This window comes from Carassius auratus, chromosome 34 (genome assembly GCF_003368295.1).
Source record: "Carassius auratus strain Wakin chromosome 34, ASM336829v1, whole genome shotgun sequence".
In the NCBI taxonomy this organism is placed as follows: Eukaryota; Metazoa; Chordata; class Actinopteri; order Cypriniformes; family Cyprinidae; genus Carassius; species Carassius auratus.
In genome coordinates, this window is record NC_039276.1 from 1,911,063 (window position 1) to 1,937,173 (window position 26,111).

At 32.9% G+C, this 26,111-nt stretch overlaps 1 protein-coding gene across 1 annotated transcript in view; it reads right to left on the reverse strand.

Annotated features, from left to right (window-relative positions):
• LOC113052925 (sodium-driven chloride bicarbonate exchanger) overlaps positions 1–26,111 on the reverse strand; it is a 58,489-nt gene that overhangs the window by 31,182 nt on the left and 1,196 nt on the right. The window contains exons 2-5 of the mRNA XM_026217409.1: positions 22,628–22,657; positions 7,326–7,407; positions 1,939–2,082; positions 214–352 (exon numbers count right to left, since the gene is read on the reverse strand). Of these exons, the coding sequence (XP_026073194.1) occupies positions 214–352; positions 1,939–2,082; positions 7,326–7,407; positions 22,628–22,657 (395 nt within the window). The remainder of the gene's footprint in view (positions 1–213; positions 353–1,938; positions 2,083–7,325; positions 7,408–22,627; positions 22,658–26,111) is intronic.

The window sequence follows — 26,111 nt, forward strand, 5'->3', positions numbered from 1 at the left end:
AGATATACACACTCATATTCTATTCAATGTTTATGGAAATATTTTTTCAATTTTTTACTAGATTTACCACTTTTTTGAGACATTTGATGAACTCAGGATTAAAGATTACGTCATATTTATATATATTATTTTCTTCAGTATTTTTTTTTTTTTTTTTAGTACTTTTCATCATTGTTTGTCTTTGACCCATAAGTGCATATTGAATGACAGTACCTGGCAGTTTCTCTCCACTCAGCATCCTCTCCGTCATGCAGACAGATCTCATCCAGCTCGGTGAAGAGGTCGTGTGGGATGTGCTCTTCATCACCATCCTCAGTGCCCAGCAGAAACTGCACCCTCTGGGAGGGAGTATCTGTGACACAGCATTTCAATGACCTCAATAAACTACCAAGCTCAGTTGAAAGGGGTCACACGGCTAAAATAGGCAGCCAAAAGCATCAGAGACCAAAGCTGTTCTGTGTTCAACATGCATTATGTCCATAATAATAAAGCACAGAAAAGAAGCAGATGCTATCTAGCAGGACTGAGTCATCATGGTGAGCTGCTAAAAGAGCAACACACACTCCAACTCTGAGCCTGTCGAGATCACAGCGAAACACACACACACACACACACACACACACACACAGAGAGAGAGAGAGCTTCAAAGATAAATGATATAACAGGACAGACCAGCAAAGAGAAACGGAAATGATGAAAGGACATCAGAAGGAACAGAGGATGACAGCAAACATGCAGAAATAAAGCAGATGGACAGAAAAGACAGATTTTCTTACTCAGTATTATTCTCTTGTTTTTCTATACAAATATTTAAACACATTTAATTCAAGATTTACTTTTATTTTAATTAATTTAAATGGATTAAAACTAAATTTATTATTGAAATAAATGTAAATTAACAAATACATTTATTTAACTGGCAGATTTTATCATTTTTGTTTTGTTTTAAGCATAAATGTACTTAATTTTGATATTTTTTTTTAGAAAACAATATTAGTATCTTAAATAATTTTGTGTCTCGACTTAAATGTATCTTGAATTAACCCTATAAAGCCTGACATATGAAATAATAGTCTGAAAATAATAATAATAATTAGCCCTGTAAAGCCTGATATATGAAATAATAGTCTGATAATAATAATAATAATAATAATAATAATTAACCCAGTAAAGCCTGATATATGAAATAATAGTCTGAAAATAATAATAATAATAATAATAATAATAATAATAATAATAATAATAATTAACCTTGTAAAGCCTGATATATGAAATAATAGTCTGAAAATAATAATAATAATTAACCTTGTAAAGCCGGATATATGAAATAATAGTCTGATAATAATAATAATAATAATAATAATAATTAACCTTGTAAAGCCTGATATATGAAATAATAGTCTGAAAAAAAAAAAATTAACCCTGTAAAGCCTGATATATGAAATAATAGTCTGCTAATAATAATAATGATAATAATAATAATAATAATAATAATAATAATTAACCCTGTAAAGCCTGATATATCAAATAATAGTCTGATAATAATAATAATAATAATAATAATAATAATTAACCCTGTAAAGCCTGATATATGAAATAATAGTCTGAAAAATAATAATAATAATTAACCCTGTAAAGCCTCACATATGAAATGATTTATGAATTAATAAATGTAATATATATATATGTAATATATATATATATATATAATATATATATATATATATATATATATATATTTATTTTTTTTATTTTTATTTTTTATTGAAAAATTAAGATGAAATTCTTAGCGTATAAAATAAATCAATGAGATCTTTATAATAGTATAGCAGACTACTTACATAAAGTGATATAAATATCAGTTGTCACTCTAGATCTCCCAATAATATCTCATAAATACTGAGTAAGAAAGTCACTGACGGAAGGATGAACGGTTACTGTATGAAGGTGATTCTCGTCCGTCTTCGACGCCTGAGTCTCTCTCCTTGCTCCTCTTTCTGTGTCGGTGTCCATGATGCCGATGACGGCTGTGGGTTCTTCTGCCCAGAGGAACATGAACCCCGATATACAGAGTCCTGTGACCTGTCCGTCAAACACAAACACAAGCACCGGTGAGAGATTACATTCAATCATATGTGTGCTTTTCACATTTCATCTTCTGAGTTCATTTGTTAAATAGCACTGGTCTCAAAGTAAGCATAACTGAAAATAAACATCATGCACACTCTAAATAAATATTTTTCAAAATGTAAATTGAAGTATGTTTTAAAAGAAAATTTCAGATTCATTTCAGTTTTTCTACATGTTCGTTCCCATTTCTTTGCAATTAATAGTGAAATTTACGAGCAATTTCTGCGTGTAAACAGTTTCTAAACCCATTTTTTTTTTCAGTGCATTTGGATAAAAACAAAATATAAGTAAATAAATAAAAAATGTTTCATTTGCATGTAAAATGAGACTTCTCTGGTTTTTAGTATTAATAAGATCAAATACACTATTTACTTAAAACACTCATATAATAAAATATTTTGAAATATAAAAAAAATATTAATAAGTATTAATAGTATGTTAATAATATCAATAGTGGGTTACACCCCATAACAAATATTATTAATATTAAAGAGACAAAGTTCACATTTAAAATGTGCATTTTATTTACTGAAATATATTTAAATTAATACATTATACAATCCCTTTACATCCCTGTAAAATCTGCTAATATTATTATTAAAGAGACCACATTTTTTGTGCATCGAATTAACTAGAAGTACATTAATAATCAACATTTCAACATAACCGACATGTATAATTAATATTGTAAATTATTGGATGGATTTTCTTTTTCCTGTCTCTGACTGCATTATGGGATTGTCTTCTCCATGAAAGATGCATGCATTGCTGCTTTAGTATTTGGCTAAAAGAAGGCATCTTAGAAGGCTGCATAATTATACCGTGACTCGTTTGGAATAATTATATTGCATAATTATGAAACATAAAATAATTATACAGCTGCCTACCTTTAGGAACAGATGCTGCTTTAAATATATGATATATGTAGTTTCTGTACTGAAAGCTGACACCAGTTCCTTGCGTGTGTAAATAAAGCTCTTTCTGATCCTGATACCTTGAGCTGATGTCTAGGTAGACAGCTTATATTAGGTTTTGAAGTGGATCAAGACACTTTTGTAGTACAATTTTTGGTACAGTAACTACTTTTACTAAATCCATTTAACTAATATAGTCATCTGCTATTTTTAAACAGTGCTAAACTACACAGATAACACTCATCAATCACTTTAATATGACCCGAGGGCTTAAATGCTGGGAAAACATAACATCTGTCCATTATATATTATTATATAAGATCTGTAACGGATGCCATCATATAGAAAACAGATCTGCCTGTTAAAATGGCTCTAAACAGCTGGATGAAATGACATGGTAAAGCTCTCCTGGTGTCCTTGAATTACATAACATTATGAGAAGGACTGAAAGCAGTGGGAAACGAGCTTATAGATCCATTTCCAAAGCTTTAGACGTTATTCGGCTGACATTGTGTGTTTCCAAACACTGGAAAGTCATGTATAACTTGAGATAATGTGCAGATCAAAAACACAAGACCGGAATATCAGAACAGTGTTATTTTAGCATTATTAATATACTTTTATACTATTTATTCGATAATTTGTAGTATTTATAATATAATTGATTTATTATTAAAGTATATACATATATACTATAATATTACTAAAGTGCTATTTAGTATTATTATACTATTTATATTAGTATTATTTATATAATTTAAATACTAATACAGTATTATATTTTACTATAATATTATTGTTAGCTTTTATTTTTTATAATACCTGTTTGTGTTATGTGCATTTGTCATTTTTATTAAATGTTATTTATAATGATTATATTTTGCCTATATATTTTTTTTTTTTAGTCTTATAAAGTTTATTTAAAGTTGCTAAGGAAATATTTCTTATTTTTATTTAGGCTTTTCTTTTTTGTTTTTCTTTATTTTTATTTAACTATTTAAAGAAAGTTATTTTAGTATTATGTATATAATATTATTATATTTATACTATATATATATGTAGTATTTACATTATTTTTTATATTATAGAATTTGTAGTATTAGCTTTTATGTTCATATTTTTAGTTTTCATTTTAATTTTAGTTTTGTTTTAGTAATGTTTGTTACATGCTTTTGTCATTTCTTGTAGTTTTTTTTTTTTTTTTTTGTCTTCTAAGGTCAAGATTTTCATCTGATATTTCTATTTGATTTTATTTCAGCTTTATTTCAATAAATGCTATTCATTTCGAACAGTTTTAGCTTGTTTCAGAGACTTGAGGGTAAGATCTTTGCTTAATGCAACCACCACAGAAACCACTCAGAACATTTCAGCAGTGAAATAGCAAGTAGTGGGGAAATTGTCACTTCACATTTTCTTATTTAAGCACGAAATATCCTGTATGCATGAACACGCAAGGTGTTTTTGTGCATGTACTATTTTGTGAGCTTCAGGGCAGATCCAGATTGAATCTGAATAAATGACATTTATCCAAACTCTGAAACTGCATTTGTATTCATAAGCCACAGTGAGTGGGCAAAAGTCATATTTTTGATCTTACAAGCAGTTTTGTCAGTACAGCTCAGTCTAATATGTATGGGTCCTATATCTTGACAGTCGGCTCATTACTGCATGGAATTGTGGGTAATATCCACATAATTTCAGCCTGTCCTTGTCAGAGAGATGCAGGCGAACAGTGAATCTGCCTGCTGCTGTCACACACCTCATAGAGACTTAGAAAACTGATTTTATATTTGCATCTTACAACTCGTCGTTCCACTATAATGCAGAGTGATGAATTAGTGAGGTTTTCTTGACCAAACATAGTGTATTCAAAACCCTGATGAAATCAAAATGGGACTTTTGTAGTTTCCAGTTCGTGTCTGTCAGCAACTGTTAGCTAAATACATTAAAAAAATCTGACTGCACAGATATATAACTACAATATTATAGAATAATAATAACATGTTATGTCGCTTTAATAATTCATAATAATTAAAAAATATATATTTATGTTAATGCATATTAATATTAATGATAAAATGACCAAATACACATTGTTTTTATTAAGATCAATATAATAAAATATTATATAATTAATATTAACATTGAATATACTAAATTTACCACTAAAATATTAATAATAATAATAATATTATTACAATTATTAATAAAAAGTACATAAAATATTATGTAATAGCAATTGAATTTTACACTTCTGTAAAAGTTATGACAGAGACACAATTAAAATGTAAAATGTACATTATTGTTTACTTAAAAATATTTATATTGTTATTAAAAAATATATAAACTATTATATAATATTAATAGATTTCTACACCCCTGTAAATATTATTGATAATATTAATATTAAAGAGACAAAACTGACATTAAACAACACTAACATAAATTCTACTTGCTTTTAAAAATAGGTAAAATATTATATAATACTAACACAGTTGTACTCCATAACAATTAATGTTAATATCAATATTAAAGAGACAAAAATAAATATTTAAAATGTATTTACTTAAATTAGTTAAGCTGTTACAATATATATATATTCATAGAATTGTACACTCTTGTAAAAAATATTGATAATAGTAATATGAAAAACAAAATGTATTCAAAATTCACATTATATTTGCTTTAAAAAATATTTAAATTGTCATTATTAACAAATATTATATAAAATAGTATATTATATCAGTAGTACTATGTTACATCCCTGCTATAATTAAAATTAAAATTATATCATATATTATAATTTAAATATTGATCTGATTCAATGTAAAAAGAACAACTATCTGCTAATTGCCTAAATGTATATGTATCATCTTGTTTCAATAGAAAACACATCAGCACGAGGAAGAAACCTGCTTTCATCAAGACATGAGTTCTTCAAGTTCATCTGCCAAAGTTAGAAACACATACTGTATGAATAATTAATGCATAAAACATAAACAGAAAAGCATGTGATTATTTCAGACGTGTGGGATATGGAGCCTCTGTTTGGACAAAGAGAGTTTGATGACCCATTTATTATTCTAATTTGGATACTGTAATTATTCTCTGCCTCTTTCTCGTCATCAAACAGTAGGATGTTAAAATAGCAGACGGGGAACGAGAGCAGCTGACGTCATCTGCCGTCTTTGAGAAGATGCATGAGTAGCTGCTCTTTTTCCCCTGCGAATCGCTCTCAAATACCAGATATCTGTCCTCCCACCTGGCTCTCGATTCATGACATGGCAGATAAACACACACACACACACACACACACACAGGGGGGACATGCTCTTGATTTGCCACCCACAGACTTTCCTCTCAGACTGCCATTAAGTTCTTTGTGTAGTTGATGCTCTAAAACAGCTCAGTATTATTGTGTGTGTGTGTGTGTGTGTGTGTGTGTGTGTGTATGACAGTAGATACAGGACTGCTCATTTTCTACACTTGAAGCTGTATTTTTGAAGATACTGTATACTTCATCATCGGCACAATGAAAATAAAAACTATTCGAACGTCAAATTCACAATACATTTTGATGTCAGTGTAAAATGCATTGCAAACAGTGAGGCATTTATCGGTGTATGTATATATGCAGATTCAGTATATACATTCTATATATACAGAGGGTGCAAAAAAAGTATTATTATTTTTTTTTTTAGTTGTGAGCAAAGATTACCGAAGCACGTTTTTACAAAAATATACTATGTCAGTCTTTCTACAAAAAAAAAAAAAAATCACATTTAATTCAATGTGTGACTTCTTGTTATTTTTATTACTATTATTTGTGAAATTTACTAGCAGATTATGGGTGAAAACTGCTACGAAGTGTATCATCCTAAAGCTCACCAAAGCTGCATTTATTTAATAAAAAATACAGTAAAATAGTAATACTGTGAACTATTTTTATAATTTAAAATAAGAGCGGTTTATGTGAATATTTGTAAATATGTAATTTATTTCTGTGATGGACAGAAAGTTCAAAAGAACAGCATTTATCTGAAACAGAAGTCTTTTGTAACATTATAAGTGTCTTTACCATCAATTCTGACCAATTTAATGCATCCTTAAAATATGAATTCCTACTCATTTAAAACATTTTAAAAGCTCATGCATTAGAATTTGGTGCAAATCGGTAAATGCATAACAAATAAAAATAATTGCAATAAATAAAATCAGACATATGATATTCAGAAATACTTTTTTTTTTTTAAATGCATGTATGTCTTAGTATGTATTTACCTTCTAGCTCCTCCTTCTCCAGTCCAGCTTTAAGCATGGAGTGAGTGCCTCCTCTGTCCACCACAGCCTCCTCATCATTCCTCTGAGAGAGAGAGAGAGAGAGACGTCAGTATTTAGGTCTGTCTCAGAGTGACAGGTGAAATGGATGCGTCTCTCTGACAGATGCACTCGTCCCGGACCGTCACACAGAGACAGATACTGACCACACACACATTCATCTGACCCTAGCTGTGCAGAAGAGTGGAGAGTGAACTAGCTTTTAACATTTTCTGAAGATAACGTGAGTGCATGTTTCCCAGAAAATCTCCAAATCTTCTCCATATATTAATATTGTTACATATTACATTTATTAGAACTTTAATTATGAACTATTTATTAAATAAATCACACTACACGGCAATATTATAAAACAGGCAACATTTCTTATTTTCATTTAGGTTAACGTGTTCTAAAAATAACACACTTAAATGTACTAAAATAACCATAACATTTCTAAAAAAGAATAAAAATGACAGAAATATAAAATTACTAACTGAAATTGAAATGAATACAGAAAATGTAAATATTAATAAAAACTGTAATATTATCTCAATGATACTAAAGAAACACAGTCCATGAAATAATAATATTAATATTTATATGAACAAATATATAATATTAATAGTATATCACAACCTATGTAACATTAACATAACATTAAAGAGACAAAAATTTTATTTAAAATGCACATTCTATTTACTTAAAAAATATATTTTTGGATGAGATTGATAAAATATAGATGGTTAAAATGGCATTGCTATATGCCATTGCTAAGCTCCATACAGGTTTGGAGTGCTATAAGCGTGAGTAAATAATGATAATCAAATGCACTGCTGTAAAAATGAACTAATGCATTGCTTGAGGTCGCTGCTGTATTTTCATCTGGTTCCTCAATGTATTGCTCTATTTTCTATGGGAACAACTATGAAACAGTTACCATGGTTACTAATGTAGCCAACAGCATGAAATCAAACCGACTCTTTAACAAAGACACATTTTCATATTGAAAGCTTCTCCACAACTTGACACTGAAATTTACCTTTAATTTCTCTTTAAAAGAAAAAAGAGTGCTAGAGAGGTATATGAGCAATTTACAACTGGACAAATAGCAGTGTTGAGGACATTAATATGCACAAACATTAGCATGTAGAATATACACAACAAAAATGCATATTAATATGCATACAGTTTGCATGGTAAATTATAGTGATTTAATATTTAAAATACATTACTTACATGAAAAATGTTATATTTTATTTTCCATAAATTTTTAACAATATACTATGATCAATAATTAAGTTTCTATTGTTTAAAGCCATATCTAACACCATAAAATGCATGAAACGATAAAATGCACACTACTGCTTAGTTAGGGACTGGATTATTATTTTTAAGTATTATATGAAACAAATCTCTCCTGCTCACCAAGGTAAAACAAAAAAAATATTTTTACAAAGTGGCTTATTCGTACGAATTCGTACGACCACACTCGTACAAATTCATACGATTTTTGCAAAATTGTACGTATTTTACGAGTTGCACAATTCGTATGAATTTGTACGAATGACCTACACCTAACCCCTCCCCTAGATCTAACCGTCACTGGGGTTCAGACAAATCTTTTAAAATCGTACGAGTGAGGTCGTGCAACTTCGTATGAATAAACCACCTCGTAAAATACGTACGAATTGGTCGTGAGATAGCGTTGAAATGACATAATGCAAGATGATCTGATTAAATGCATCGACCAAATGCGTCTCTGTAAAAGGTCAAAATCCAACAGATTTTCTTCAAGTTAATCAATCATTGTTGGTTGTAATATACATCATTCCTTAATGAAAGAACAATTATACATTTAATAGAATATGTACAGTATACGAGTTATAACGTGAATATTTAAGGCAGGTTTTAAATATAGCAAACTTCAGTTCATTCGCTGTATCTGTATCATGCAGAAATACAACTAGTATACACTTACTCTTCACTCAGCTTCAGCATAAAACAACTGAGTGTCATAACGAGCTCTTGAGGGAATCTTTAATTAGTGCAAAAGAATGGTTGCTAGTCTAATGAACAGGGTTAACGCAGTTTCTATTCGAGATTCCCTTCGTCTCAGTGCATAACGAAAGGAGGCTGCATTTGTGCATTTGTTCTCAACAGACAGCATTACTGACCAGCTGCTGATCGCAACGAGCTGCTGTTTTAACGCCTCATTACTGAAAAACACGCAGCATTAAAACAGATGGTACCGAGCCAAGATCAACCCTCAGAGCAATTACATAAGAGCAGAGATACAGTCTTACCAAAAAAATACAATACTACTGTTGCACACATACATGCAATCTATTTAAAACTATGCTAGAATAGTTATATTCAACATATATCTCAACATTTACACTACCATTTAATACATGTATATATATATATATGTATATATATATATATATATATATATATATATATATATATAGGGTTTCCACAAAAATATTTGGCAGCACAACAGTTTTCAACGTTGTTAGTAATCAGAAATGGTTATTGAGATTTGAATAATTTTTTTTTTTTTTTTTATGTAATTTTGACCAAATAAATGCAGCCTTGGTGAGCAGAAGAGACTTTTTTCAAAAACATAAAAAATCAATCCGACCTGTAGTGTATTAATTTCCTCTGAACTAATTGAATAAACCTGATTTGAAATGTTTAATACAGTATTAAAAATAATGGCACAAAATTATGTTCCATAATTTTTATTTATATGCATCAGTAGTAATAATCATCCATATTTATTTCTTAACATTTGAACATGAAAAATGCCTCTTCAGTGGCACATATTTGACTGATGATAGAAATGAATCACTGAATCAGTTTTTAATCAAATTGATTCACTGAATCTGACATTCTGAACGAATTCAAACATGAATTGAACTCTAACAGGATTTTATCTACTGATGTTTAAATCAAACATGCTATTAAAACACAATAGGACCACATACATGTATTACATACATGTATGAGCACTCAATCCTGGAGTAGTTTATTATTAAGAGTGTGCACATATTTTATTTCACTTCAATAATCATATTTTCAAAATGACTATATATTGCTTGGAATCAGCATTTGTTTATTGTAAAAGCAATTCAATATAATCTGTTCAAAAGATGAACATAAATATGGCTAGTTGTGGAAAGAGTAAGACTGAATGAGTTAAAATGATTATGAGATTGAATCAAATAGACTATTTTATTAGATATTGATTATATAGATAAATGCAAACATAAACACAGTATTGATTGCATATTATAAATCACAGATATTCGTATCCTTACCTGTTTCATTTACGTATGACTGACAAATAGGAATCACATTCAGTTCATTGGTTTACGTTAAAACTGTGTAATCCAAAAGGATGGACGTGTTATATTCAATTAAAATATCAATCTTAAAATTAGATCTAAAGTCATTCCTCAAATGTGAATTTTGAAACTGTTTAGTGCTTTTAAAAATATAAGTTTGAGAGCAAGCTGCAACATCGCTACCGCATCCTGATGCTTATTGCTTTAGTAACCACTAGAAACAATTATCTTGATTTCTTTAAAACGGCATAAGGTTCTTTCTCTCTCAGACACACACACACACACACACACACACACACATAAGGCGTACATTCAGATGAGTGCCTTTTGCCCTGCCTAAAATATGAATAGCATGTAATCTCCATGAGGACTAATCTCTTTATCCTGAATCCTCTCCTCTTATGACCAAACCGCCACACACTCTCCTTCTGTGTGGATCTGCACACATCCGAGGCTGTAATCCAGTAAAGAGACGACACACTACACTACACACTCTCTCAAGTTCATGTGAGGGAACAAAACAGAAACAAGCCTCAATACAGTGAACTAAAAAATTACGTTTCTTTAAAGCTGACGTGCATCATTTCTGCACCAACAGCATCACCAAACTGAATGGAAGAAATAAAGACACTGCACATCTGCCACTGGTCAAGCAAACAGATAGTCCCTCCCCAAACTGTGCCCGGGGAGCAGTTGGGGGTTCGGTGCCTTGCTCAAGGAGGCCTAAGTCATGATATTGCCGGCCCGAGACTCAAACCCACAACCCTAGGATTAGGAGTCAAACTCTCTAACCATTAGACCACGACTTCCCTTAAATAACTGAGCTATGACAGAACAGTGTCTCATAAAGCTGGTCTGTGCAACAGCTATAAATAGCGGCTGTATGTTCTGCATACAGTGGTTAATACACATCTCAGATGGACTGGATCAATAAACCATTGCAGGTTCCATGTCACCAAACCCAATACTTGCAAGGACATTCAGTTTTATTTGAATATGCAGCAAACCAGCTAATAAAGACTTATTCTAAGGATGTTTTACTAATGTTCGCAACACATTCAATTAAGAAAACAATGTTCAAAACATAAGTTGTTTATCTACTTCATTGTTTATTTTCATTGCAAATGTAACCAAATGTTAAATTGTATCATTTGGCAAACAGTATGGGAAAATCTAACCATTCAAAAATTCATTCAAAAAATCCGATGAAACATAGTGAGAATGTTACTTTTGAATGAATCTGGACATTCTAAATCAAGTAACATTAAACATTTTTTTTTAAACCAATTCAAATTCAAATTCCAATTCGGAATTCAACCCAGCGTGAACAATGGATAAATAATGCTTTTGCAATCAAATTTTGAGAAAACTTTCAAAAACCGGAAACTCTGATATTAATGTTACTGGAAGAACGTTTGTTCATAACTTTAGAGAACCTTGTCAGAATGTTTGGAGAACTATACAGTTCATGAGCAGAACTGTAGATTTTTTACGCTATTTGTCGGAGAAACCCTCTTGTAAACAGCACGTAAAAACAAATGAAACTGTGATCGCCTAGTTGACATGTCAGTCAGACAGGCGCAAGATGAAGCTGCAAAGAGTATGAAACTGATAGTCACCATCTTGTTTTCATCGCTATTCTCTTGTGGATCAGACAGATTCCAGCTGGCTGAAAGAGACTGCTTTGGTATAATTTTAGAAGTGTCTGAAAAATAACACTTTAATCATTTCAGCTCTTGTTTTCTCAGTATACAGCTCCATTATTACTGAATATAATCTCACTTTTGTGGAAATTTCCAAAGAACAAGTATTTTGGATTTCCCCCAAAATAACAGAAAGAGCAGTCAGCTTAATTTTAATGCTGTTTACTTAGAGAAAATGGACACAAATTGACATGAAATCCTCTTAGCCACAGGAAAAAATACTTTTGTTCACTTAAACCTTGTGAAAGGATAAACTCACAGAAGATGGAAAGGTTCTGGCGAAGTAATATGCAACACTGACCTGCCAAAACACAGCATAGACTTTACTACATGCTTGACCCAAAGCATGCTGAGATGCAAGAGTGGAATCCATCTGTCTATCTACTGTACATACCTACCTACTGGGTTTTTGTTGAGGGAACCAGGATGATGCAAACTTAGGCTACGTTCACACCGCAGGGCTTAATGCTCAATTCCGATTTTTTTGCAAGGCCGTTCACATTTCCAATTAAATTCGAACTTTTGTGATCTCCTGTGTGAACGTGAAATGACCCAGAAGTGACCCGCATGCGCAGAAGAGTACTCAACGGTGAACAACGTCACTCGTTGTTAGCGGAAGTAGTTAACGTTAAACATAGATGTCAACAACAGTGTAGTCAACAGCGGAGCTCTTTTTGCAATATTAAAGTTATATCACCAACGGAGCCAGCACAATTACAATCTTCTCATTTTAAGAAGAAAATTAAAAAGAAGGTTTTTGGCCATGGAGTTTTGTGGAGCAGTGTTAGCAACGTCGGTACAGAGAAACGTCTGGGTGCGGAGTCGAGTGGTGGGATACTGATGTGAGTGGCTTTTCTCGTTCCCGCCTACTTCAACGCAGAATTATGGCATTTGTAGCGTATCAATGACATACGGGTCGGATACATGTGGCTTGGCCGTTCAGACGGAGGTCACATTTCAAAAGATCGGATACGTATCGGATTCAGGACCACATACCCAAGTGGCCTTGGTCACATTTGAAAAGATCGGATCTGTGTCGTTCAGACTGTCATGAAAAGATCAGATATAGGTCGCATAGGGGCTAAAAAATAGGAATTTGGTCGTTTCAGCCTGCAGTGTGAACGTAGCCTTATGGGTTTACCTACAAAAATACGCCTATTGTGGTTTTGCTACACATTGAAAGTCAATTCCTCAAACATTCTTCAAAATAAAGAAACTCCTACTGGTTTAGGCTGTCATGAAGGTGTGTAAAAGTGACGTGACATTCAGCCAAGTATGGTGACCCATACTCAGAATTTGTGCTCTGCATTTAACCCATCCAAAGTGCACACACACAGAGCAGTGAACACACACACACACACACTGTGAACACACACCCGGAGCAGTGGGCAGCCATTTATGCTGCGGCGCCCGGGGAGCAGTTGGGGGTTCGATGCCTTGCTCAAGAGAGAACTGTACATGCACTCCCCCCACCCACAATTCCTTCCGGCCCGGGACTCGAACTCACAACCTTTCGATTGGGAGTCCAACTCTCTAACCATTAGGCCACGACTTCCCCCTAAATGATGACAGACTTATCATTTTTTGGTGAACTATCTCTTTAAAGCAGTATTAGAGTGGGAGATTAGTGAACGTCCCGTGATGGTTCACATTGATTTAATTGGATAAAGCAGATAATCATAAGCATCCTGAAAGGGCAGATGGAGGAGAATATCACTATCAGCTGCAGCACAGTAAATCCATACAGGGCAGTTAAGTGCAGTAAATGCTGTAGAAGCCAATGGATGATCCAAAAGCTATTTCAAGGAAAGCATGTTCACTCGGCGGCCATATTTGCAACACCTCTGGCCAGCAATTTCGGGTAACTTAGACCAAGTCTTGTCCTCTTTGAATGAGTCGATCCTGAAATCTCAAAAACTGCTTGCCGAACTGTCCCATAAATATTGTCTCCTAAGACCAAATAGTGTTATAAAAGCTTATATTCCAGGATGAAGAAGTTCTTGCAACTTTCACTAATGTTTTTTACAAGTCATATAAATGTTAGGACAAAACGTAATTTTTAATTGAACATTCCTATAGCTTATATTAATATTTGACGAAGGTTGAACAAGATTCTTAGAACAATATTTTCAGAACGTCCTTCTTATGATGTCATTTGTACTTGTTGAATGTTCTAAGAAACATTAGGTTTTTTTTGTAACCTTCAAATAACATTCTAATCACGACAAGGAAACTAAACATTTTAACATTCTTAAAATGTTAAAAATAAACATTCAAATAACATTATATTTTGGGTAAAAATAAAATCAATAGAATGTAAGAAACATTTTAGTCACCTTTGTATAATATCGCACAAGGCATGCATGAAAAATAGTAGGCTAAATCGTGTGCACAATTTACTATTTCGTTCCCCTCAAATTATAAATTGTGCACACAATTTACTAATACTTTCCCTTGATTTGCTTAATCAAGCACGATTTATAAATCAAGAGAACGAATTGGTAAATTGTGTGCACGATTTAGCAAATCGAGGGAAGGAATTAGCAAATCGTGCGCATTGGCTGATTTATATAGAAGGCAGGACGTATTCAGATGCATTCCACCATATTGTGTGTTGCTGTATTTCTCAAGTAATATGAGTGCACCATCTTTCTATATCTTAAGTCTTTAGATGAGCTTCTTAACTACAAACCCGATTCCAAAAAAGTTGGGACACTGTACAAATTGTGAATAAAAACGGAATGCAAAGATGCGGAAGTTTCGAAATGTTTAAACTGAGAAAATGTATCATTTAAAGCAAAGAATAAGTTGATTTTAAATTTCATGGCATCAACATATCTCAAAGGCCATGCTTACCACTGTGTGGCATCCCCTCTTCTTTTTATAACAGTGTGCAAACGTCTGGGGACTGAGGAGACAAGTTGCTCAAGTTTAGGAATAGGAATGTTGTCCCATTCTTGTCTTGTCTAATTGTTGTCTGGCTAAACTGTCTTAGGTCTTCTTTGTCGCATCTTCCTCTTTATGATGAGCCAAATGTTTTCTATGGGTGAAAGATCTGGACTGCAGGCAGGCCATTTCAGTACCCGGATCCTTCTTCTGCGCAGCCATGATGTTGTAATTGATGCAGTATGTGGTCTGGCACTGTCATGTTGGAAAATGCAAGATCTTCCCTGAAAAAGACGACGTCTGGATGGGAGCATATGTTGTTCTAGAACTTGGATATACCTTTCAGCATTGATGATGCCTTTCCAGAAGTGTAAGCTGCCCATGCCACACACACTCATACAACCCCATACCATCAGAGATGCAGGCTTCTGAACTGAGTGCTGATAACAACTTGGGTTGTCCTTGTCCTCTTTAGTCTGGATGATATGGAGTCCCAGTTTTCCAAAAAGAACTTCAACTTTTTGATTCGTCTGACCACAGAACAGTTTTCCACTTTGCCACAGTCCATGTTAAATGAGCCTTGGCCCAGAGAAAACGCCTGTTTAGATATGGCTTCTTTTTTGGACCTATAGAGTTTTATCCGGCAACGGCGAATGGCACGGTGGATTGTGTTCACCGACAATGTTTACTGGAAGTATTCCTGAGCCCGTGTTGTGATTTCCATTACAGTATCATTCCTGTATGTGATGCAGAGCTGTCTAAGGCCCCGAAGATCACGGGCATCGAGTATGGTTTTCTGGCCTTGACCCTTATGCACAGAGATTGTTCCAGATTCTCTGAATCTTTGGATATTATGCACTGTAGATGATGATAACTTCAAACTCTTTGCAATTTTTCTCTGAGAAACTCCTTTCTGACATCGTTCCATTTTTTTTCACCGCAGCATTGGGGGAATTGGTGATCCTCTGCCCATCTTGACTTCTGAGAGACACTGCCACTCTGAGAGGCTCTTTTTATACATAATCATGTTGCCAATTGACCTAATAATTGGCAAATTGGTCCTCCAACTGTTCCTTATATGTACATTTAACTTTCCCGGCCTTTTATTGCTACCTGTCCCAACTTTTTTGGAATGTGTAGCTCTCATGAAATCCAAAATGAGCCAATATTTGGTGTGACATTTCAAAATGTCTCACTTTCAACATTTAATATGTTATCTATATTCTATTGTGAATAAAATATAAGTTCATGAGATTTGTAAATTATTCCATTCCTTTTTTACTCACAATTTGTACAGTGTCCCAACTTTTTTGGAATCAGGTTTGTACATGACATAGTGTTAACTAGGTGAATATGCAAATAGTTAGCTGTTCTTAAATAACTGAGAAAAGCTCTGTTCCAAAACCTGAAACATACATCCTGCTCTTCACAAAGCAAAATTCATTGTGACAAGTTTTAACTATACAAGACTGATTTTGATACTTGCTATAAAATAATACGCAAGTATGCTACATTGTCATAGTTGTTTGACCCTGAATTGTACAAAAACTGTCTCAATGTGTTTTTCAATCAGAAAGAAGGAAATGAGTGGTTTTATAATTAAAAGGAAATTGAAACAGTTAATTAATTTTACATATTTAGGTGTTATTTTAGACTCTCATTTGAAATTTGATATGCATGTTAAGAAGCTATGTAGAACAATCAAAACAAATCTGAATTGTTTTTACATGATTAGACCATATATATCCTTGAAAGCAGCCAAGTTATACATGCATGCAATGATTTTTTCACACTTATCTTAGGCCCCGTCCACACGGAGACGCGTTTCTGTGAATACGCACAAATTTTTTATCGGATAGGCGTTTCGTCCACACGGATCCGGCGTTTTCATCAAGTGAAACCGCTATTTTTTGAAACCGGGTCCCAGAGTGGATAAATTTGAAAACGCCGTCTTTGCGTTTTCGTCTGGACGGCTAATCCGTATATTTTCTGAAACGATGACGTCATCAGACGTGGACATGGCCACACTGTGTGACTGTCTGGAGTCAGGTTTCTCAACTGACTATTAAACCTGTTAGATCCCTATGTAAACAAACACTACAAGTTTTGGATAAGAAACCAACCAGATGGCATCACTGTAGCATTTTACAAAAACATAGTTTGCTTAGTTTTGAAAATTGTATAAATTCATCTGTTATTAAAATGTTTTTTAAATGTTTAAACAATCTTGCGCCAAAAGTTATATGCAAATTAATATCAAAACAGAGTAGTAGGGGGATCGCTACAAGAGGTGCAACTACACAGAACTGTATAGCACCACAGAGAAAAACTAAATTTGCACAATCTACATTTACAGTTCAAGGTACATTGTTATGGAACAGCTTGTCAGCTGAATTGAAAATGCAAACACAGTTGAATATTTTTCAAACAAAACTGAAAAAATGGTTCAAACAAAGGCAGATATGTGAACATTGATGGTTGTACATAGACTTAGTTGTTTATTTTATTTTATTTCATTTGTTGTTGTTTTTTTTTTTTGTTTTTTTTGCCTAACCAGGGACTGGGGCTGCAAATTAGCCTTTGGCTAGAAGCCTATATGTAGAGCATCAGCTGCATGAAACTGTAGCAATGTTATACTGCATTGTCCCTGTTAAATAAACCGATAAATAAATTGCATAAAACAATATTTTGCATAAACTATTTTCCAACTTTCTCTCTACTTTGTCTAACTACAACTTATGTCATGCCTGAATAAAAGTTTAACAGAATATTGCTGAGCAAGATACATGCAAATGAGATCATACAAATTCATAAGAAATAATTACCAATTAGCTGAAATTTAAAATAGTTATGAATTGCTATGAGACTGTGTTAAAATAACATATCTGATTTAAACGAAACTAAAACCATGAAAAATACATAACAATAAAAAAAAAACATGTTACTTGAAATAAGATAAACATTGACTGACATAAAATAAAATATAAAAAAGCATTATTTTATTTTTATTTGCAATATTTTTCAATTTCATTTAGTTTAACTTACAAAAATAACTAAAACTAAATCAACTAAAATGTATAAATAAAAATGAATAAGTACTATTGAGACAAAAACTAATAAAAATAAAACACTAAAATTTAAGTGAACACATAAAATAAAAATAAAGTCAAAACCATATCAAAATTAGGTCCCACTTTATATTAAGTACCCTAATACATGTGTACTTGAATAGTAACTAGATGTGTATATAGTATGTAACCACATTGATACATAGTATCTACAGCTCTAATGTTTGTGTAACTACACACATGTAACAACCCACTGAATGGTATGTGTAAGTACAAATGTGTAACAGGACATTGGTAACAACACTTTTTGGTAATGAAAGTACAAGTGTGTAACAGGACTAACAGCACTTTTTGGTAAAGAAAGTGTTACACTTTATATTAGCTTTATCATGTAATGTTACAGAGCAGCGGCCAGCAAGTTAGGCTTTACATAAAAATTGTGGATGGTGTCCAGAATGTTACACTTTATATTAAGGGGACATTTCCTGAGGAGTAACCATGTAAGTACACTTGTATTACAGTGGTGCAACAACTCCTACTTGAGATCCAACTCCTCCACTTTACATGTCCCTAAACCTATGCTTCTCTATCCTCTGGATCCCATCTCCACCCCCTGGTTCCAATTACTCTTATACATATTGTTGTTTCAAAATGTAATTATATGATTCCTATTACACGAGTACTTAGTGAAGTGAAAAAAGTGTTGTTACCAATGTCCTGTTACACATTTGTACTTACACAAACCATCCTGAGGTTTGTTACATAAATATTATAGCTGTAGCTACTATGTACCAATTTGCACTTACACTGTGGTTACATACTACATACACATTTAGTTACTATGTAAGTACACAGGTATTAGGGAGAATTAAAAGTGGGACACAAAATTATAATAGTATATCAGTTATACTAAAATAACACTGGTAACAACCAAATTAGTAAATTATTCATTTTTAATTCAGAATCATTTTAACCTATACTTTGTCAGCAATGAATTACATATATTTTGTCACTCAGCATGTTGCGGTGCATTATGATATTGTCTTCTGCAATGCAAATATTTAAATATTTTTAATAATGCCATAAAATGCTGGGTAGGAGCTACATTCTCAAGAAAATAAAAAAGGCTGTCGATGGGATGGTACCCTAAGGTCAAAAAGTAAAAAAAAAAAAAAAATTATTTGTACCTTATTTAGCCCTAAATGATCCATATTAGTTTTTTTAAAGTACATGTTAGTACCTAAGGTGTACATATTTGTACCTTTTATGAAAGGATACCATCCCAATGACAGTTTTGAACTTTTATTTCTCATAATCCTAGAAAGAAGGCGAGGGATGAAGCAGGACAGTGTCAGAGATCTGTGCTGGATTTATGGGAGGTCTTGGCCGACATCTGCAGCATGTAACCTGCTTCTTACTGTAGCTTCCTGCACCCCTCCTCCACAGCGCTAACCTTGCATCTGATCAATGACATTCAGCCTGCAGAAAACATGCTGCATCCTCTGCAGTACACAGACTACATCACCCACAATTTGCACTATTGCAAAATTGCACTATTGCACTCAGTTCACACAAAGTGCAAAAACAGCTCAATTTAATTCTCTAAAACATGCATATTTTCTGGCGGTATTAATACTGCAACACACAATCAAGGGCATCATAAAAAATGCATGTATTTACTAAATCCTAGAATTTGGCAATGTTTGCATGCAGCAGATGCCACTAAAACCTGAACCACACAGTAAAACCAGTCTTCCGCTCATACCTTAGAGTCCAGTCGGCTGTAAAGGTCCAAATTCTGCATATCCCTGGTGTTTCTCTTTCAAGATTCAGAATGAGTCAGGACCGCTTCACCTCATGCAGCATGCGCTTCAACTGATGTACAACTACAGTGCATGCACACACACACTCATGCACACACACACACACACACTCACAGCGATTACAGCAGTGACATCAGCAGCATCTCTCGTAAGTTCAAACTTACACTGTCTTTATCTCATTCTGTCTCTCTCTCTCTCTCTCTCTCTCTCTCTCTCTCTCTTCTTAGGTGTAATTCAGTGTATTCTGCCCGCCTCCTCCACAGAGGCATGCTGGGAGTGGACTGCTGACCTGTCACAAGAGGCATGACCTTGTTCTCTCTCTTGCTTTATACTCACAGTTCTCACCAATTTGGTCCCATATACCTGCTAGCATTTCCATTCATCTCTGAGGCAGTTCTTGGCATGTGTGTGACTCTCTGGAAGAACTATTTAAGCCAGTAACCCCAATCAGCCAAAAACATGACTCATCAGTCTAAAGTCACAGAAACACAATGTCATGAAAACACTGAATGACCGACGACTATCCTGTGCTGTGACATCACAGACAGGGAAAAATATAAGTCTATTTCATGATTTTAGGAGACTCCAAAATACATACAAAAAAACACGTCTTGAGAGTCCAAGAGTATTCATTGTGTGATGAAGCCTAACGCAGTTTTAATGCCTAGTTTTTAGACATGATATACTTAAATTATATCACACAAGCAGGAGTGCTATTTTCCCGAATATCAGCATGTGAGCATAACCGTGAATGTGATATGGATTTTTTACAACAGTTGAACAAACAAAAAGTTAATACTTAGTGAGTCGTTCAAATGAATGATTCAACGAATCACTCATTAAGACGGACTTGTCGCCACCTACTGGTGTTTTTTTGTCATTTCTATTTATCCATGACAGCACAAAAACACACTCAGCTCGCTCAAAATAACATTTAATTATTGTCATCAACAATAACTAACATCATTTTTAATCAACAATATTGTTCATATACTTAAGGTTCATATGTTTTTGAACGATATCACTTCGCATAACTATAAATGTAACTATATTAGTGTATGTGTGTGTTTGTTTGTGTGTGTGTGTATGTATTATAAAAGTTTTTGTATCTATATCCTCCGCGAAATTTTTACTTTAGCATATGGTTTTATCCAAATTGGCTTATAAATTGCAAACTTTAAATTGTGTATGTATGCTTCAAGTTCATCAAAAGTTGACGAGTAATAAACCTGTATTTCATTCAATTTAAACAATCATTCGATGTAATTTTTTAACTAACATTCATGTATAATTTGCTGTTCTGTTGGAATGAATTGTGAGTCAAGTCAAGGATTCTTAATAGTGTGACGATCAAAGTTTCTTCTTTTGTAGAGATCATCAAATCTGTCACACACGCTGTGTTTTTGTGTTCAAAACCAGCAAGAAATCTGATAAAATATGATGCAGGGAACTTGAATGAAGTTAAACTTTTAACATGATGTTCAAATGGTTTTGGAACAGAGCTAATGAAAAGAATCAGTTCTGAAAAATGTTTCACTTCAATGTGTCGCTTGAATACATTTAACTTCATACAGTCAGAACAACTAAAGCATAAATACAAAATTGAGTTTCCATGGCCATTCCAGCTCCAAAATTGATCAAATTCGCTACTATCATGTATGAAAATCAATACTCTACACTGTTCATCATTCACCTTTGTCTGCCCTTGTCTAGAAGCAGATCAAGTTCTCTCAGAAAAGAGAAAAAGCAGTTTCGACTTGACTCTCAGTGCAAGGCATTTCACTGATCCTTTGCTGCTTTGCATCAGGGATTTTCCTCATTTAAAAAATGTGCGGTCTACCAAAACAATACATAAATGATTCATTTCAAGAACAAAGCCAATGCAACTCATCTAATAATGCTGCATTGTAAAATCAGAGAAGAATTATTTGAAAACATGCTATAAATCTCTGATACGCAGCTAGATTACTGTGACTATGCATCATTCCGCTGACAATTCAAGGTCATTTCTGACTAAAATCCTGCAGAAATTAGCATGTGTTGAGTAGTGTTCTTATATATATCTGTGTCCTTTTGGTGTCTCGATGTTCAGTGCTGCTGAATGCATGAAAAAAAAAATGCAATGAGGAAGAAACTGCTGCAGTATTTTAAGCATACTGTGATTTGAAGTTGTGGCTGGGTGTAGATTTGAGTAGCAGTGAAATGTCCTTCCTCAGTCATGCTGGTTAGATTGAATAATGTCAGATGCATTGAAAATAATTTACACTGACATGCTCTGGAACAGTGTTCCTGGACCTTCGGATCAAAATGCATCGGCAGTTTCTTTGTCAATCCAATCCGTCCATCAATGAATGTTGCATTCCAGTTTATGACAAGATTCTGGCATTATATCAACCATCATAAAATATGTGTGTATTAAACATTTCAACTCACCACACTTTGTCTTCCAGGAGAGGTGACCACCTGCAAAATACAAATATTTACAGATCAAATTCATGTCATTTGTTTTGACTCACTATACTAATTACTCTTCATTAATTAGCACGCTACAGCATTCACACATATTCAGGACTTCTTCACAATTTTCTGATTTGTGTCAGTGCATACCGTTATGTATTGTTTATACATTATTTGGGGGAAAATCTAATTGTGATTTTTCACAAAAAAATAAATAAAAAAATAATAATATTTTAAACTTAATGTAATATTATGATTTCTAATGCAACAATTATTATTATTATTATTATTATTATTATTAAATATAGTAATATTTCTTGCTGTTTTTGTCAATGAATTTAAATAATATGTATTAATATTTGTATTATTATTATTATTTTGATAATATTAATTATTATTATTTAACATTTTGATGATAATAATAATAGCTATTATTACCATTATTATTATCATTATTATTATTATTATTATCAAAAAAAACTAGACAAAAAATAGCAAGAAATATTACTACTTTAGTAATAATACGCTGCTTAAATGAACACAGTGCTGTGCTTTACTTTGAAAGACACAGTGCATACATTTATTTATTAGAGCACAATTGTTTTTTTTTGTTTTTTTGCCATATTGTGCCATATTGACATATTGTGATTTCAGGTTTTACTTTGATTAATTGTGCAGCTCTACTATGTATTAAAAGCACAGTGATGTATTAGTTTGAGGGATTTTTGAAGCTATAACCCATACCATTGGTGATCAAAATTAACTCTGTTGACATCCGTTGAACGAAAAAGTGATGCAAATGCATTTAATTCTGATAAAAAAATGCAGTTTGCATGCTTTAGTTTCAGCTAAACTGTGGCTGGGTTTACAAAAGCAATTAAATGACCATATAGACATTTAATAAACCATATAGTTTGAGCATTCACTGAAAGGCAATCATAGTCTTGCCCTAAAACTGGTGCCAGGTGGCACTGAGGGAATTTCTACTGGCTCTGATTTTATTTGACCCTTTAAGAGAAAGAGCATGTTTAACAGAGGAGGTGCCAGGACATCTTCCCTATCAAACGCAATAATCCTGGATATCCAAAGAGCACCAATTAGTTTGAAAAACAACCTCAGAAGCCTTGCGTACATGTTTAATCTCTGCTAAGCGCCATTACATGACCATCTCTAGCAGATTATCCAAAGTATTGCGAGAAGACTTAGGATGCATTTTTACTCTACTATTCATACATATGAGTACATTCATATTGAGATTACCAGCTCTGGACTACTACAACCGATTAGTCTAGACAATATGCTTAATTGGATCTTAAATATCATCATCTTGGAAGCACAATTCACCTGCTTAAGCGTGACATAATCGCCATCAACAGATGTAAGTGTCTGTACTGCTCAATAATAAGCAATAATAAGCAGAATTGTTCATCTGCTCAAGATGTTTTTGAGTGTAATCTGAATAGTAAAGCTTAGCTTTGTCTTAGTAGAGAGCTTTGCAAAAGCCATCATGATATCGCCCTGTGATCTGTGAGAGAGGAAACCTTTGAAAGAACTTCTACACGCTCTGTGTTCATGTGCTAATCTTTAACAAGTGGTGCTTTAACTGTAGATATATCTGTGGTTTAGACATATACAGTTTAAAATACAATAACTCTGTACAGCAATTATGAAATGAGTTCCACTAATAAAGTAAATAAAAGACGTTTAATAAAAAGTATTGTCACATGATCCAAAAATGTTTTACACCACACATATCATTTGAATTATAGCCTATATGTGTGTGTGTATAAAATACTTTATAATGTTTTACAACATGTGTGGATTTGTTTTACTGCTTTGATTTGGCAGACAAAAGTTGTATTATTAATTATATTATATATTTGTATAAAATAAATTAGATAAATGACTTATAAATTCATTCAAATATTAAAACATTGTGAAATTATATCAAACAATATTTAATATAATATTTTATTCATGTAAAATATTTTTATATTAAAATTAAATTATATGTATATTAAAATTAAAATAATATTTATATTAAAATATTTGAAAAAGTATATTATAAAATGTTTAAGAATATTTTAGATTTATATTAAATAGTTTTACTACTTTTTACTGCTTATTTACCAAATAATAAAAAATAATAATAATAATCACAGTTATAAACTACTTAAATTACTGTTACAACCTTTGTTAAAATGCCACAGAAAACTATTTAAAAAAAATACAGATTAAACTTAGAATTAATTCAACAACAACTCTATTCAAGTCACTGTCTGTATAACGTAATATTTTCTATATATTTCTGAAGAATTGAATAGATCCATACAGATCCAAACGCTTCATGTCACAAATCTTTAAATGACAGATGCTATAACTGAACAGCATCACACATATGACCGATGCCTCACATAATCCTCATTACACATGTGCTAATGTGCTTCAAACACTAACCTGCTCAGAAACATGTGAAGGATCATTCAAAAGCTGCTTTTCTGTACAGATCAATAATGAAAAGAAACGTTCTGAGGTGATTAGAGGTGCACGCTTGAATAATTAAACATTATGCATGTTGTTGTGTGGAACAAGCCTCCAACACACACACACACACACACACTCAGCCGCTCAGAGTCACTGGATTTGATCTAAAGGGACTTTGAATCCAATGCCGTTTTTTTTTTTTTTTTTTTTTTTACGTCTCCCTATATCTTAATATCATAAGTCTTACTCTAAATCTTTAGAAATATATCATAGTATACTGACATTAACCCTGTAAAGCCTGACATCAGAAATAATAGTAAGAATATCAACGTTATTCTTACATTTACTACTTGCATTTCTGTGCTAATCTATCAGTCAGATGACATAAGGCATAGATTGTGCACAACAGGTTTTTGTGCAAAAGTTGATAAATGTGAGGCCTTAGAAATGTCCATATCAAATATGCTACCGCAGGCTTATACTGTATTTAATGAGCAAAGTTGAACCACGTAAAGTTAATGATCTGATTCTGAAGCGATTTGAATGCTTTCATCACTAAATGATGTAGCATACTTGCTGAAATATATATTTAGAAACTGATTCATCTCACTCAGACACAATCTCCTCTCAGAAATCACAGGAACAGCCAGGCTTGGACCGCCATTTGTCACGTCAAAGATAAAAATAGAGATCACAGTGCTAATGAGCTCCAGCCTGATGAAACTAGGCCTGTCTGAGATGCTCCGGCTAGCTGGAGGTTTTCTGGACAAAGATCTGGATTCATATGAAGCTCACAGGGTTTATTGATCCAGAAACTGGAGAGGAATGTTTTGTTTGATGTTCTACATTTAACTGTTCCCCATAAATCTGATAAGCAGTGATCTCACAATCAAATGAAAGCCACTTTAGATCAGTGGTCCTCAACTGGTGGGTCTTAACCCTATCTTCATGAATAGAAATAGAAATATTAATGTTT